Raw genomic sequence first — 17,620 nt, forward strand, 5'->3', positions numbered from 1 at the left:
TTATCATGAGATCGCAAATCTCTGATGGGGTACAATGATCAATGTCAGCAAATTTTAGCCAATTGTCAAACTGATGGGATAATTCATGAATCCAATCTCGAACCGATTCTGTACCTTTACGCACACGTTGGCGAAATGTTGTTCGGTATGTTTCAGCCCTAATCTCATAGCGATCTAGAATGGCTCTCTTAAGAATTGTATTAATCTTAGCCTCATCTACCGGGAGTGACGCATATGCCTCCCTGGCTTTGCCTGTCAACTCAGGCACTAACCTGGCTGACCATTGACCCTCAGGCCAGCCATTCATTTCTGCAAGATTTTCAAATGCTTTGAGATAAACATCTATGTCATCTGACTCTCTCAATTTTGGGACTCTAATTTTGTCTGACCCACATTGTCCCTGGAACACTGGTGCGGGATTGGGAGATTGCATTTGTACATGTGGCAATTCCATTTGTTTCATTTGTATCCTTTCATTAGATTGTATTCTGAGATATTCAATCCACATTTCTTGTGGCAGACCCTCCGGAACACCTTCTGGTGTTTTACCGCTGGGCAACACTGGACTTGTGTTAACTTGACCTTCACTCATACTTGAACTGGCTCCAGTGTGTTGTTGGTCACTGGGGGTTTCATTACTGTGATCGGTATCCATTGGCATGATTGTAGAAGACTTTGAGGATGAACGAAGCTGGGGCATGCTAAAGACCATCAACTGCAATTTACTGTACTTATGTGATTTACACAATAATATGAGAATAACCAACTGAAAAGATTACTACTACTTTACCAATATACTCAGTACATTTACACACAATACCGGTACATGTATACATCTCCAATTCAGTGGACACGAGTTCTTATATATACCCTACACAATGTACTTACCACACCCTTGCAGTGGTCCACATCGGTGCATCCCTTGCGTCATCCGTCCTCTAGCACCACAACGTCATCGTCACGGCACGCTGCACTCCGTCTGGATCGTCACTGGCACTCCACACGTCCCGTCCTAGCTCCCTGTCAGCCTCCTCTCACCATGAACCGGTCCTCTACTGCAATGATGCCATCTCGCAGGTGGTCTTCATCCTCTGGTAGGACTGGTTTGGAGCTGTACCGGTAGCTACTGCCCCGTAACTGACAGTGTTACACGTCGTCGGCAGCAAAAGTTCCAGTTGGAGTTGGAATCATCCTCCACATCAAAGGATGGGGATACTGTTCTCTTTTCTTGTGGTACGCTGGTTCTCGTCACCGCTGCTTACCGCTGCCACCATGTTACGTTGTCCACCTCGGTGAACATCGATTATACTTAAAGTTCTCTACATCAGGAACTCACACTGGACAACTTCTTGCTATACTATTTATTGCTACATTCTCATATTCTGGAGCTATACAAAATGTTGTGCACTCTCTGGTGCCTCAATCAAGATTAACCATTTCAATTCCTTCCTTACTTTTTACATGTCCCTAAACCATTGTTAGATGTCAGCCCCACCCTCAGTGGAGGTGTGACCACATCTTCTCCTTGAAGATGTTTTCCAACCCTTCTTGAGGGTAAAACCACAACCTTAACTTGGATATTTATTGACCACAACATATGTCTTCTACCACCCACCTTATTCTTCCTAGAATCCCAACACTGGCCAAAGTGGCCTTGCTATGGGTTATCAACCTACAGGTTAATATGTACTTACATCACAGTGGTCTTGGTTTGAACCAAGTTTACAGTCAATCCGATGAAAGGAAGTGTGCAATTTTGGAAGCAGAATAAAATTATAAATATTTTAAAAATCATTAAAAAAAATCAAACAATGACGTCATCGTGATGACACTTCGGACTTTGCATACTAGTACCATTATCTACCTACCCACCAAGTTTCATAACGATCGGACCTTTCCTTAGATGTGTTTTGAAAAATCGCATTTTTGATGACGTCATGATGATGTCACACATTTTTCCAAATTTTATGCAAATACCTATTACCTAACAAACCAAATACAAAAAGAATTTTGCATGTTGTGTTCGTGAGATATGGCTAAAAGGTCCCAAAATTTCAATATTCTTATCAAATCGAATGATGACATCATCATGACGTCACCTCATTTTTTATCTTTAACACATCCCGGTCTACCCACATACCAAGTTTCAACCAAAATTGCACTTACTGTTCTGTAAATATAGGACTTCAAAATATGCACGTTTGTGATGACGTCACGTGACCATTGATGACGTAATCATGACGTCACTCTTCGGGACACAATTTTTTGCCAAAAGGACAATGCATATTTCAAGGTGCTGCGGCGCATATATTGCAGCCACTGCCAGAAACACCGGGGCAAACCCTTCTCTAAGCAATGTGTTACTGGGTTCTTTACACAACACACGGGACCTAAGGCTTTACGTCCCATCCGAAGGACGAATCAATAATGGTAAAGTGCCTTGTTCAAGAGCACAAGCATGCATGTTCCAACGGTCAGGATTCGAACCCATATACCACAGCACACGAATCGAACACTGTAACCATATTGGACCACAGCACCCCACATAGGTAGGCCTACCCCCCCCCCCCCAAAAAAAAAGCAACCGAACTTTCCAATACTGCCTTGAAAGCATTTCAGACAGCCAAAACCTGTCCAGCTGAAGCTACTTTGTTAGTACACCCAAATGCGGAAAGCTCACTTTGCATCATGACTGATGCGTCCAGTGTTGTAATTGGAGGAGCATTCCACCAGTGTGTTCATAAGGTTTTGATGCCCATTGCCTCCTTTTAAAACGTTTACAGCCGGCAGAAACTAAATACGGTAGATTTGGTCCCGAGTTGTTAGCGTTATATTTGTCTGTTCGTCATTGTAGACATATGTTAGAATTTCAAGATGTTTGCATCTTAACCGATCATTAACCCCTCACATATGCTTTTACAGCGAAGCCTGATCGTTATTCACCTGGGGAGATCCGTCACTTAGATTCTATGTCACAGTTCAGCACAGATATACATCTACGCTATGCGAAAGGCAGTGAAAATGCTGCAGCAGATGCACTTTCCAGACTCCATATTGATATTATGGCTCCCGCAATCACATCAGTTACTACAGTGGATTTTGACGCAATTGCTTGTAAACAGAAGACCGATGAAAACCTAGTAAAGCTACATACATCGTTGAATCTTCAATTTCAAGAAATGCCACTTTTCACCACCCACGGTAGTATTACATGTGACCATATCCACTGGTCAGTCACATCCATATATACCTCCTGAATTTTGGCATAATGTCTTTAATTCTATTCATGGTACATCTCACCCAGGAATAAGAGCTACTCAACGTTCAATCACACAAATATTCATATGGCCATCCAATTAACAAAGATATTTGATCATCAACCAGAAAGTGCATAAAGTGTCAACATGTTAAGGTACAGCGTCACTCTGTGACACCTCTCTATCTCTTGTATGCAACACTGAATCAATTGTCAAGGTCCACTGTGTCGTGATCAGGTCACAGCTGGCCAGACGAACGATAGATGCAACCGTCCAGTTTTCTGATTGGGCACTCGTTGACAATGTGCCTTGCGCTCTGATCAGTAGCCCCCCCCCCCCCCCCCAGTCACACTCAGGCCTTCGCTTCATATGCCACTTGTGTAGCATGTGGCTTGTACGCCCGTGGTTATTCTGGGAAGGTTACAGCCAGCTAGTACTTCAGAAGGTGACCGGAGTTCTTTGAGGGCATAATTATCAGCAGCAGCTTTGATGCTCTCTTTAACCATGTCCACATTAATATAGTTTGTCCATTACCACCATCTCATGGATTTACCTACATGCTTACATGTGTAGATCAAATTACTCGATGGCCACAAGCAGTACCTATCACTACTGATATTACTGCTGAAACAGTCAGGCCCACAGACAAAAACAGAGGCCTAGAATTTTCACGTCAGGGAAGCAGACGTTGTGCGTAGTTCACCACGAATCTGCCTCTTTGCACGTTACATGTACCGTCCACCTGTGAGTGGCAAGAAGTTTGCGTAATCCATTGGCCAATAAATTATTCAAATATGCTCCATTGAGTAACTGGAAACTTCTAAGCCAAATGCTAAATGGGCCATGATGCTCAGCGAGTTGAGGGAGGTTACTCAGGACCGTGTAAGATGTTAACTGAGGTCCTTCCATACTTGACACACAAGTAACAATCAATATATTTAGTCGCACTCTGCATAATCGCATAATGGCCCGCTCAACGTTGATTGGGTGAATATGTGATTTTAACTTTTTTTTTCATGATTGACATCTTTAAAATTACAATTTCGAGTGCATCGGGCCCAAATCCAAAGCCTGTTTGTTTGGGTTTTTTTCAGTTGTGTAATTTGAACTCCAAGGAAGTAATTAATATAATGGGAGGGGCTATGGAGCGCTATTATAAGCTTACGTTGTTGGCTTTACCACCATGTAATGTAACTCAAATTCACTTTTTTTTGGTGGCACTTTGACTTACTTGACTCAAATGCTCAGTCCCATGGGACCCTTGCGCTCCCCTGTTGTAGACAACCTTTTGTGACATAATATCCTTTTTTTGTGGAGTTGGTCAAATATGATCAGTGATATCATCAGACTGGGTTTTATTTTTGACTTTATGGAATCAGTAAGCACTTTAAAGGCAAATTCATTAGTACTATGACCCAACAGTTTTTCCTCGAACACGTTCAAGAAAAAAAATGGTAGACTTTTCTTGTTACATTAATACTGCAATACCAACTAATGTTCATGGTAATTACAAGAATTTTATGAGTTAGAAATTGAGAATGATCTGTATTGATTTTCCTTTACAAAATATTGAACAAATGATCCTGTATGCCTTTACCCCACCTAACTTGAATGCCACACAACAAGAATTTAAAACGCCATTTTTTGTTATTTAAGTAATGTTTTTGAAATTATACACTTGAAGTTATTACTGAATACGACTTTTGTTTATCACAGGCTGGTGTCTTTGCTTCACAATCTTCACTTCCTATTTTGAAGATCAGACGAGTAGGTCTGCTGACCGCTGTGCTAACAATTAACATGCTACTATGGCTCATAAATGAAGGGGTAAGTCAATAGCCGTTACAGATTTGTGTCATAAGAAATGCAATGAAGTGACTAGCAAATTGCCATATGGGCTTAGTCTTGGTAATGGACCAACTTGGAAAAGTTGTTGTTTTAATATGTACATGCAAGTAGAAAAAGTGAGGATTACCTCTGTTTTTCCTTATTCCCTTATTGGCTGTTTCAGCATAGTTGTTGGAAAAGCCTTTGTTTTTCTGGCCCCCGACTTTGGCACTTTTTAAAATCCGATGTACCTCTAACTTGGCATACTGGTAAACCACCATCTAAAGACATGCCACGAATCATGTGGTTGCCCTAGCGTATCTTCTGGTTCTTTTCATAACCACACATACTCACAAAAGAGACTTGCTACCAGTAGGTGTAAGGGGAGGGTACCAGACTTTACCATAGGTCTGGGTAGTGGTACAAGACAAATATTTTAAAATATAGACCCTTTTTTTGACCCGCAATGGTGGAGGACACTAGGCCAAAACATCACTCTCCCACCAGACAAAACCCTCAGGAGAGGGGTACGGCGCCAATCCCCAAATATCTCTCGTATTGAAGATCTCTCTCACTGGCCGATGTGTCTAATTGCTTATAAATCCAAAAGTCTGACCTCTTAAAAAAAATTTTTTTTTTTTAAATATTGATATAAATGATGAATACGTTCAAGCCAATCGTTAAAGGGTTTTCTAGATGGAATAAAGCCACGCTGCATGATTACATCCAGCAATATAAAATATCGTACAATCGATATGCTTATCTTTCTCGAAAAGTCTACATCGACGGGATAAAAAACTACAAAGCTCAATTTAAAGCACTTTAGGAAAAAGACACTACATGAGCTCAAACAGATTGTAGACGATTACGATCTAGAATTTACACTGACGGGTTATAATGGTCGATTTTTGAAAAAAGATTTACTCTCAGCGATTCAAAATTCTAGGCAACCTGAATATTTTCAAGAGGCTGAGTTTAGAGCGACGAGGAGATTCAGAAACAACTTTAGAAACTGGGAACTGATTCCTAGACTTTTAACAACGATTTAGTCAGATTTTTTGATACGCACAAAGATCAAATTGTAAATAAAATTTGTCGGAATTGAGAGAGTTAAGAGGTTTAAATGTAGAACTTGTGATCAAAATAAGATACGAAAAAACCAAACCGGATGGTACGATCGAAACGATTGAAGCTATTCATTTTAGCGATCAGAGAGTCGTTTTAAATCAAAGTCAAATAAAACAGGTTTTAAAAGAAGACATCGACCAGCTATTTAGAAAGGATGAAAGGTATACGAATCAAGGATCGGGTTGGGTTTTAAAAAAGATAATGGCGTTGTATATCAACATCAACAGGTTTAACCCCGTGAGGGGTAGTTCTTACATAGACCTACCTAAATGTATCAAACAGAAAACGGTGATGATAAACATTAAAAACAAAGACGACGAGTGTTTGAGATGGTGTTTTGAGAGCGGCTCTTGGCTTGTACACGGATAAAGTAAAAAATAAAATAAAAAACGATCCTAAATATAAAATTCATAAAGAAGAACCGGTTGTATACACCAAAGACGACGGACTCAAATTTAAAGGCGTAGACTTTCCAACACCGATCGACCAGATACCAAAGATAGAAACACAAAATAATTTAACGATAAACGTATACGGTCATGACGGTTATGAGGGAGAAATATATCCATTTTATTTCGAAATCTCGCGAGAGATTCCGTGAGATCCCGCCACCATTACGCCACAGTGCGCGATAGTGGGAACCGCTGTCATTTTCTTCACGGAGTGAAATAATTATTTGTATCAAATACTTCACTTCGTTTTTGTCCTTTCTTAATCTTCGACGGAAGAATTGTGATCCATGGTAACCATGGACAAAAATAAGGAAAAAACTGACGGCAAAAAGACGCCGAACAAGGCAGCGGTGTGCTCACCGACTGCTGCTTGTGCAACGACACCGTGCAGTACGGGCATGACCACGAGTACTAGTGCAACAAGCACGCCTGCATGTACAACTGCACCGGGTCCTACTAAAGCGTGTCAACAAGCGTCAACAAGCATCAACAAGCCTCAACGGTTGTCAACGAGCGTCAACAAATTTTGTTTAGGCTTTTGAACATTAAAAGTAGCTTTATATGGTAGAAAAGCAATAAAGAACATCTTCTGCATATCAATTAAATGTTGAAATTATTTAAAAACTTGGTTTCTGGAACGCGAAATGTACGACGGATTTGTCGATAACAGTTGGCCGCCATCTTGTTTATGTGTAGCTAGCCGTACTACGCTGCGTGAAGTGTACAGAGCCATACTATGCATCCACGAAGTCTACAGCGCCATCCAAACAAGATGGCGGTCAACTTTTATCGACAAATTCGTCGTACATTTCGCGTTCAAAAAACCAAGTTTTAAAATAATTTTAACATTAATTGATATGCAGAAGATGTTCTTTATTGCTTTTTCTACCATATAAAGCTGTTTTTAATGTTCAAAAGCCTATACAAAATTTGTTGACGCTTGTTGACGACCGTTGACGCTTGTTGACGCTTGTTGATGCGCTTTAGTAGACAGTGCGAGTAACTCGGACTCTTCTCAGCCAAAGGGCTCACAACATCCTCGGAAGACCAAGGATGATACTGGTATGTCAACCAGACTCACACGCCTTCAGGAATTACTGGCAAAACAAGCCACCGAGAGTCACAATTTCCAGGCGATGATCATGGGTGTCATGGCGAATTCCAACATTGCGGCCGGCGCTTACTCCGACATGTCAGTGCGGCGGTGACGATGATCATGCAAGTACTTATTCAGCCTTTGTGGCCGTGAATATTGACTCAAATGTCGATTTTTTGAAACAGTCTGAGGACATGACCACATCACCAACTGGCCAAAATATGGTTTCCCCTGTGGACATGGTGGACACAGACTCGGAGCATAATGTTAGGCCGAGTAGTGCTACTGCTACCACCAGCAGTGCAGAAACGGGTATGAGCACTAGTGACAGTACTACAAAAGCCAAAGGTTTTGCAGCGAAATTTACTGCTCCTTCTGTAGTGGGTAACCCCATCAAAGAGGATGTAGCGAATAGTCTGAACTTCCTTATGAGGGAAAAGCTCGAGGAGAAAAGCCTCACAGACACAGCTGAAAAATATCAGTGTCCTAGTAAATGCGACGCTCTTACTGTACCAAAGGTTAATCCTCAAATATGGGACAATGTTACACCCAACTATCGCATCGGTCCCAACTATAGTGCAGCAGTTGGGCCGGCCCAACTATAGTTAGGACTGGAGTTGCGCCGGATGCTTGATAGAGGGTGTTAATGTTAATGTCGTGCATGCGTGTTGCAGGGCCGGCCTGCCACGTGGTACTGCTTAGTTGGATGAGTTGTCCAGCTGGGTTTTATAGTCCAGCAACATTTTGCAAAATTCAAAGATTGGCGTGGCCGGTCAACTATAGATGGGCCCCACCCATAGCTAATGTCAATGGTCCCAAGTAAAGTCGAACATGTAACAGAGCTGTAGGGAATGTTTTATAGTCGTACATCAATGTAAATTATACTTGGGCCCCCAAAATAAAAATATTGCAGTGGCCCAACTATAGATGGTCCCCACCCATAGATAATTTCATTGGTCCCAAGTAAAGTCAGATGTGTATCAGAGTTGTAGGGAATGTTTTATAATCGTACAACAACGTACACTATAGTTGGGACCGCAAAATAAAAAGATTGGGGTGACCCAACTATAGATGGGTCCCATCAATAGCTAATTTCAGTGGTCCCCAGTAAAGTCAGACGTGTATCAGAGCTGTAAGGAACGTTTTATAGTTGTACATCAATGTAAACTATAGTTGGGACACCTCAAAATAAAAAGATTGGAGTGGCCCAACTATAGATGGGCCCCTTGATGAGCCCCAACTATAGTTGGGCCGTCCCAACTATAGTTGGGCCAGCCCAACTACAGTTGGGACCGTCCTAACTATAGTTGGGACAGTCCCAACTATAGTTGGGACCGATACTACATATCAGCTAAAACCCGCTCCAGGGATTTGAAACTGCAGAGAGTGCAGAAGCCACTCATCAAAGGGATTACAGCCCTGGCTCAATCTTGTACTGGCACACTGACTGCCGAACAGGAGGATGGCTACGCATTGCTGGCATCAGCCAATGTTGAACTTAAAAGTTTGCGAAAAGAGCTCATCCGACCTGACATGAACCAAAAATATGCTCACTTATGCAAGCCGTCCACAAAAGTGACCCAATTGCTATTTGGTGACGACTTGGGGAAACAGGTTAAAGAACTCCAAGAGGAGCAGAAAGCCACACTTGGCGTGATGCGCTTCACAGGACAACAACGAAGGGGGTTTCAACCCTACCATCCCTACAGCCCCTGAAAACAGACGCTTTCAGGCTGCAGGCTGGAAAACCAGTGGCAGTGCCAGTGCCCTTTTTTTAGGGGGAAACGTCAATGCCATGAAAATGCGACAAAACTTTCAACACCACCGTCGTCCATTCGGACCTGCGGCTCACAATCAGCGAAGGACCCAGTCAGTCCGAACCTCAAACATGTAAAGAAGACGTCCTAAGTGACACAAGACCTACTGCAATGGAGGTAGGTACGTATACAGGCCAAAATTATGAATGGATTGGGGGCCGTTTGAGGCTATATAGCAGTGAATGGGAAAAACTTGCTTCAGACAAAGTTATCCTGCAAGCAATTAAAGGGTATCATTTGGAGTTTTGGGGAATTGATTCTTTTCCTCAACAACTTTACACTCCACCTCCGTACAAACTAACATTGGAAGAACAATTCAGTGTTAATGAGGAAATTAGCAAGCTTATCAAGAAGGGTGTCATTGAACCCACTTGCTATGAAGATGGACAGTTTATGTCCAATATTTATACCCGCAAGAAAAAAGATGGCGGAGTGAGAATCATACTGGATCTCTCAAACCTCAACAAGACTATTGTGTATAGACACTTCAAAATGGATACATTTGATACAGCAAAGAACCTCATAACAAGAAACTGCTATATGGCCTCATTGGATCTCAAAGATGCGTACTATTCAATACCCATTTCTGTAGAATGCAGGAAATATCTGAAGTTCATGTGGGACAATAAGCTCTATCAATATAGGGTTCTGCCAAATGGATTGAGTTCTGGGCCACGTTTGTTCACCAAAATCATGAAACCCCCATTTGCTACACTGCGGGGCATGGGACATACTATTACCGGTTACATTTGATGATACTTTAATTGTTGCACCCTCGGTGAGTGAGGCTGAGCGATATGTGCAACTTACTGCCCAAACCCTGCAAAACTTGGGTTTTATTATTCATCCGGTCAAATCAATTTTCACGCCCTGTCAGGAGATTGAATATTTGGGATTTATTATTAATTCCAAAGAAATGACAGGTACGCCTCCCTGACTCAAAGAAACAAGATATCAAGGCTCATGCCTGTCTGCTCTTACAGGCCAAAAGGCTTACCATTCGGCATGTGGCCACACTTGTAGGCAAGGTGGTTGCCTCTTTTCCCGGGGTACAATATGGGCCGTTACATTACCGCACTTTGGAAAGGGAAAAAACACAGCCCTCAGAGAGAATTTTGGCCATTTTGATAGACAGATGTGTTTGTCAGGCACGGCTCATGAGGAGTTGCATTGGTGGCTTCAGAATGTTGACAGTTCATTTTCCACCATTTCCAGAGGTAAACCTGATTTAGAGTTAGCATCTGATGCATCAGGTCAGGGATGGGGGGCAACTGATGGGTCTACCCATACTGGGGGACGTTGGAAGGCCAGTGAAAGTCTGAAATCAGAGGACGTTCACATTAACTATCTTGAACTTCTTGCAGCATTTTTTGCTCTGAAATCTTTCTGTGGGAAAAAGCAAAACTTGCATGTGAAGTTGAACATTGATAACACAATAGCTGTTGCCTACATAGCACACATGGGCGGCTCCAAGTCTGACAGTTGCAATTTACTGGCAATACAGTTATGGAACTGGTGTGTAGACAGGGGTATTTGGGTATCTGCTGCCCATTTACCTGGGGTACAGAACACTATAGCAGATAGAAAATCTCGAGAGTTCCAGGATGAAAAAGAATGGATGCTAAATGGGGAGATTTTTAATCAGTTGTGGGAACGGGAAAGACCAGAGATTGATCTCTTGGCTTCCCGCCTAAATTCACAGCTTTCGAGATTTGTATCATGGAAACCAGACCCAGAAGCAGAGGCAGTTGATGCATTTTCTGTAAGCTGGGAGTCCCTAAAGTTCTATGCGTTCCCTCCTTTCTTGTCTAATAGGCAGATGCCTTAACAAAATTGCTGCGGATAACGCGGAAGGGTTCATGATAGTTCCCAAATGGCCTACCCAGCCCTGGTTTTCGCAAGTGCTAAATATGCTGATTGAGCCGCCAGTGCTATAATATACCAAAGTCACACAATCTCCTCATACAGCCAGTGACAGGTGTTTGCAACCCAATTAACCATAAACTCCACCTCCTTTGTTGCAGACTGTCCGGCGATCCTTCGAAGGCAGAGGAATTCCAGAGGCAGCTACCAACATCATCATGTCATCCTGGCGACAATCCACCCAGAAACAGTACAGTGGATTCATCGAACGCTGGATTGACTTTTGCAGTAAGAGGGCGACAAATCCTATGCACACCAATGCCGTCCACATTGTTACATATTTAACTGAACTTTTTAATGTTGGGCTTAGTTACAACTCGTTAAATGTTGCACGTAGTGCTCTTTCATCGTTCGTTGTTTTAGAGGGTGATTCTGCTGTTGGAAATCACCCCTTGATCAGCCGTTTTCTTAAAGGTGCATACACACAAAGGCCCCCTGCACCAAGATACAGTTCAATTTGGGATGTTCAAGTTGTATTTGACTATCTGCACCGACTGTCTCCAGCCGGCACACTGTCCCTCAAAGACCTGACCCTCAAGTTGGCAATGCTGATTGGTTACAGCACAGAGAAGAAAGACTCTGCACAAACTACGTCTGGACATGGTGCAGCTTAAACACGACGTGGTTATTTCACCATTGCCGATCTGTTAAAGCAAAGTCGCCCTGGCAATACTGGACTGGTGGTCACCTTGAAAGCATATCCACCAGACAGGCGTTTGTGTGTTCACACCTACCTAAAACAGTATCTTGCTCGGACTGAACACCTACGACGCAAGGATTCTAGGAACATACCACAGAGCAACAGCTTTTCATCAGTTTCAAACTCCCCCATGCTGCTGTTGGCAAGGACACCGTTGCTCGATGGTTGAACACAGTTGCTGCTCCAAGCAGGAGTCGATACATCACAATTCAAGGCACACTCGACACGAGCAGCGGCAACGTCAGCTGCTCATAAATTGGGAGTGCCAATTTCAGACATTTTGAAAACTGCAGGGTGGGCGACAGAAACCACCTTTCAAAAGTACTATAACAAACCTGTGCAGGCCACTCCAGAAATGGCACACAGCCTGCTTTCCAGTTACGATCCAATTTAAGAGGAAAGTCATGCATTCGTGCTGGATTGAATACAGTCATGAGTTTTATTAACAGTTGTTTTTGAACAAATTTGTTGTTTCCCTAAAAAATTACAAAAGGGAGCACCCAATGGTGAGCTGTTGTGCTCACATTTTCAGATAATATGGAGTTTTCAGGTATTTGCCAAGTTTATTAACATAAGACACATACAGTGTATATATCAATTTGTCTTGCCTCTTGCCCAGGATAGGCAATAAATAATTGATGAATGTGTACCAACATAGTGTTTCCCTGAACGTGAAGGTTTGAGTGCAGTGAAATTAAAGAAGTAAAACAGCACTATAACACAGCTTTGGTTTCATTGCAGTTTTGTTTATTACATTTATGTGTACACTTAAAGACCATTCATGTAAACACCCTTTGTTTACCATTTATGTGGGCAGGATATTTGACCAGATGCTTTAAAGTCTCACGGAATCTCTCGCGAGATTTCGAAATAAAATGAAGGGATTAAATGAGAACTTACCTGTTTGAAATTTAATCCTGATTTTATGAGAAAGGGCGAGTGAGAGATTACGTGCCCTCCACTCCCACCCTTTTTCAATAAACAGGATCAGTTCTCTATATTTATACCCTTCAGCATTACCATGGGATTTGGTTTTTTATCTGGTCTCATATCCTGACGCATTTAATAATGACTGCGCATGCGCGTGGCGGGATCTCACGTAATGTCTCACTCACCCTTTCTCATAAAATCAGGATTAAATTTCAAACAGGTAAGTTCTCATTTAATCCCTTCATTATACGTGTCTAAAAACTACAAAGCAGAGTCACGACCTATCGATCTGCTTTTTGTTTTCTGAGGGCGACAAGCATCACTACTGCTGGATAAATAATTTTTCGAGATTGGTTTACAACGTTACAAAACATAAAAGTAAGAAACATTTTTGTCGAAGGTGCCTGTGCCATTATAGAATGCAAGTAAAATGAGATAGACACATGACCGCGATTGTAATGGCATAGATTCACATCTGTCAAAGATTGTATTTCCTACCGCTAAGCGAAAATACGTAAATAGAGAGTGGATAGTCGACGAAAACGATGTGCCAATATTAGAATTTAAAAACTACAGGTTTAAACAAAAAAGCACCATTTGTAGTTTACGCCGACTTTGAATCGATATTAGAAAAAAACTCGGACGATAAAAAAGGACAACACGCAAAAAGACAAACATTCACAAAGCTAGCGGTTACTCGTTGGAAGTAGTTAGATGCGACGGCACTAATGCGTATCAAGTGACTTATAGAGGTAAAGATGCCTTCATCAAAGTTTGTAAATAAAATGTTAAAAATACAAAGCGACATAAATTGCATATTTAAAAAACCCCAACCCATGAAATTTAACGAGCGAGCTAAAGAATATCATGATAAAACAAACGCGTGTTGGATTTACGAAACACCAATTTATCCCTATTACGCGAGCACAGTGCCAGAACCCCCCCCCCCCCCAAAAAAACCCAGAAAAACAAATCAAAGAATATCAGTACGAAAACAAAAATGGATTTATCGAGTCTAAATGTTTCGACTGTAAAAAGAGAATCAACAAATTTAGAAAGCTGAGAAATCACTTTCACGTCACTGGTAGATATAGAGGTGCCGCGCACGCCTACTGCAATCTAATTTTATGGCGTCTTCGTTGGATAGATTATCTAAAGCTTGTCCAAGAGAGTCGTTTCAACTACTCAGAGAACATTTTAATCCTCAAAACATCGACTCGTTGTTACAAAAAGGAGTTTATCCGTACGAATACATGGACTCGTTTGACAGATTTCAAGAGACCAGCCTACCCCCCATCGAACAATTTTACAGCAGCCTAAAAGACAAAAATATATCGCGAGAGGACTACGACAGAGCTAAACTGACGTGGAATGAGTTAAACGTCAAAAACTTGGGGGAATATCACGATTTGTACATCACTTAGGACACGTTATTACTGGCTTGCGTATTTGAAAACTTGTATATACGTGTATTACAAACTATGCATTAGATCCAGCTAATTACTACACAGCACCAGGATTGTCGTGGGACGCCTTGTTAAAACACTCGGAAGTTAAACTCGAACTATTTACAAGACGTAGACAAACATTTATTTTTTGAGAAAGCGAAACGCGGTGGGATATCGAGCGTGGGTGGTATTCTCGAGATACCACAAAGCCAACAACAAATACCTACCCGACCATAATCCAAACGAGCCGTCGAGTTACATTACCTACATTGACGCAAACAATCTATACGGTTATTGGATACCGAACCTAGTAGCAACGTGCAAAAAATTAACGTGTACCCTTAATCCTAAACAAAAATATGTTTTGCACTACGTTACGTTGCAGTTGTATCTGAAACTCGGTTTGAAACTAAAAAGGTGCATCGAGCGCTACAATTTAAGCAAATGCCTTGGAATGACATCTTACATCGACAAAAACAAGCAACTCAGAACAAAAGCGACCTCTGATTTTGAGAAAGACTTTTTTAAACTGATGAACAACAGCGTGTTTGGTAAGACGATGGAAAACGTCAGAAACCGGATTGACGGTTACCTACTCAGAGACAATAACAAAGACGATCAATCTAAATACGAACAAATTATCCAGAAACCGAGCTACAAAACGACGACGTCATTTCCAGAATGCGATCTGTCATTTCTCGAAATGTACAAGACTAAAACCGTGTTAAACAAACCGATCTATGCGGAGTGAGTATATTGGATCTATCTAAGCCATTGATGAACGATTTTTATTACAACCATTTAGAAGACAAGTATAAAGACAAAATCAGGTTGATACTAGTAGTTTGGTACTAGTAGTGCACACGGACGACGTATTCAAAGATATGCAGGAAAACGGTTAACAATACGACCTTTCAAATTATCCAACGATCATCCTTTGTACGACCCAACCAATAAGAAAGTGATCGGTAAATTTAAAACGAGTTTGGAGGTAAAATAATCCAAGAAGTCGTTTGTAATAAGACCTAAAAAAATCGGTCACCTCTAAGAAATTAAAACACCGACACTACTACGACTGCATCTTTAACAAGAAATCTCATTACGAAACCATGACTCACATTAGATCGGAAAATCACATCCTTTACACCGTATTTCAAAATAAACTATCGTTGAGTCCGTTGGACACAAAGAGGTACATTTTACCGGACGGTGTAAACACGCTGGCGTTTGGTCACTACGGCGGTAATTGCGTGTCCTCGGGTACGACTTGAAGCTCGTGTCTAACAAAACTCCTTTTTGGGCCGTCTTGCAGGTAATACAGCGTGGGGCCCGTCATCACTTTTTTCCGTTAACCATTTTAAATTGATTCGTTCTTTTTTCAACGTTGAAGATGTCTACACTCCAAATTGGATCCGTGGCTCTTCTCGAAGTACCCCCCCTACCCCTGTTGTTCGCCTGGGTAATATAAATATCTAACCATAGCGTCTTGCGGTAAAATTCTGCTCTGTTATTTTAACTGGGTTAGCCGGCAATTGTCGGAACTGTTCTAGTTTAACCGCCTGTGACGGTGCTTTAGCTAGTAATCTTGTCGTTTCGTCGTTTATTGCCTGGATCACGCCGGGTAATCGCTCGACCCATTGCGTGTTTCTACTCTCGGGATTTAACATTTCTTGAGCGTACTGATGACCAAACAGTCTCTCGGCTAGCGTTCGATTAAATCTTTCTACGATCGGTGGTTTCCGGGTTCGCCTACGATAATCTCGACGTTTTTTGAGGTCATCAATTGTTTAAAAGCGCCTTTAAATTCGGTACCGGCGTCTACCCTCAACGTTTTAGGGTAACGCAAAGGAGATCTCGCGTAAATCTTGACGAGAGCATCTCTGGTGGAATCAGCCGTTTTCGAAACCAAAGGTTCTGCTTCGTGGTATCGACTCGCAACGTCAACAACCGTCAAAGCGTATTGATAAGTCTTGCGTTTTACTGTATCCCAGGGTAGGTATAGCACATCCATTTGGTGAAAGTCGTTTGGTGTTTCAAACTCTCGCGAAGTACTCGTAGGCCTGGGTACATACGCAGGACCCGGTAGATAAATTTGCCAGATTGCTTGTTTTTTAAGCCAATCTCTGATTACTTTTTTATCGATTTTAGTTTTATCGTGTAAATGATCGACGGCGCTTTCACCTGTCCAATTACCGCTTTGGCTATGATACAGTTTAGATAATGTTTTCATATTATTTAATATAAAAGACGTTTATAATAACATGGCTAGCGTTGCTATGATGATTAAGAAGCGCGATCGTCAACGCCTTAGCTTTTACGGGTTCAAACTTTTTAATTTCAAATATGAAACAGAGTCAAGTCGACAAGGAGCGTAAGAGACACGATTTAGTGATAGAACAACTCTCGGCCGCCACAGATCGGTGCTAACGAGAACGAACGAAATATCTAGAAAACAAAAATGTATCGTAAAACAAAATGCCTCTAAAGAAACATTTTCCGACGTAGACCGAGCGTTGCAACGTTACTACAACAAAGTGATCGGAGAATCTACCAGTAGGACTGCAACGCGAACCCAAACTCGAAGATTTTTACGAGCCTAGCTACGAGCCTAGCGACCAACCAAATAGCAATAGAACTCGCGTTTATAGCGGGAGGAACGCTATTGGTGGGCTTCTTGGCTGACAGATACCTTTAAATTTAAAACTCTTTATAAATAAAATGAATGCGTACGGAAAAAAACTCAACCCCCGCAGGCTTTTAAAAATACCCATATCTACTATCTAAGGCGAGAGAAGAGAGGTGGTCATCACCCACAATTCTAGTAGTATATCGGCTGGGCAAACGCAGAGGGTCAAGTTTCCTCGATTGGGTGTAGACGATGTGATCGTACCAGGCACTTGTAAACTAGCTTTCTCTTTAGAACTCGAAGGTGGAAGCGACGACAACAGAACCATTTTTGGTAATTTGGCCAGAAATTTAGTCGGCGAAATCAGCGTCAGACTTCAAGGTAACAAAATCGTGAGTTATCGTCACGCCGACGTG

The 17,620-nt window shown here is 41.8% G+C and overlaps 2 protein-coding genes across 5 annotated transcripts in view; both read left to right on the top strand.

The window, feature by feature from the left end:
- The window catches only part of LOC119728692 (zinc finger protein 271-like), a 149,734-nt gene that overhangs the window by 123,994 nt on the left and 8,120 nt on the right, over positions 1–17,620 (top strand). For all 4 annotated transcript variants that reach the window (XM_038201024.1, XM_038201017.1, XM_038201025.1 and 1 more), the window contains one exon: positions 4,974–5,084. The gene's annotated coding sequence lies outside the window, so the exon portion shown is untranslated. The remainder of the gene's footprint in view (positions 1–4,973; positions 5,085–17,620) is intronic.
- Positions 9,078–12,923, top strand: LOC119728693. Its single transcript, XM_038201027.1, has 2 exons — positions 9,078–9,694; positions 11,602–12,923. The coding sequence occupies exons 1-2, from the start codon at positions 9,689–9,691 to the stop codon at positions 12,112–12,114; spliced, it is 519 nt and encodes a 172-aa protein (XP_038056955.1). The 5' UTR covers positions 9,078–9,688; the 3' UTR covers positions 12,115–12,923.

Source organism: Patiria miniata, unplaced genomic scaffold (assembly GCF_015706575.1).
Source record: "Patiria miniata isolate m_02_andy unplaced genomic scaffold, ASM1570657v1 HiC_scaffold_20, whole genome shotgun sequence".
Classification (NCBI taxonomy): Eukaryota; Metazoa; Echinodermata; class Asteroidea; order Valvatida; family Asterinidae; genus Patiria; species Patiria miniata.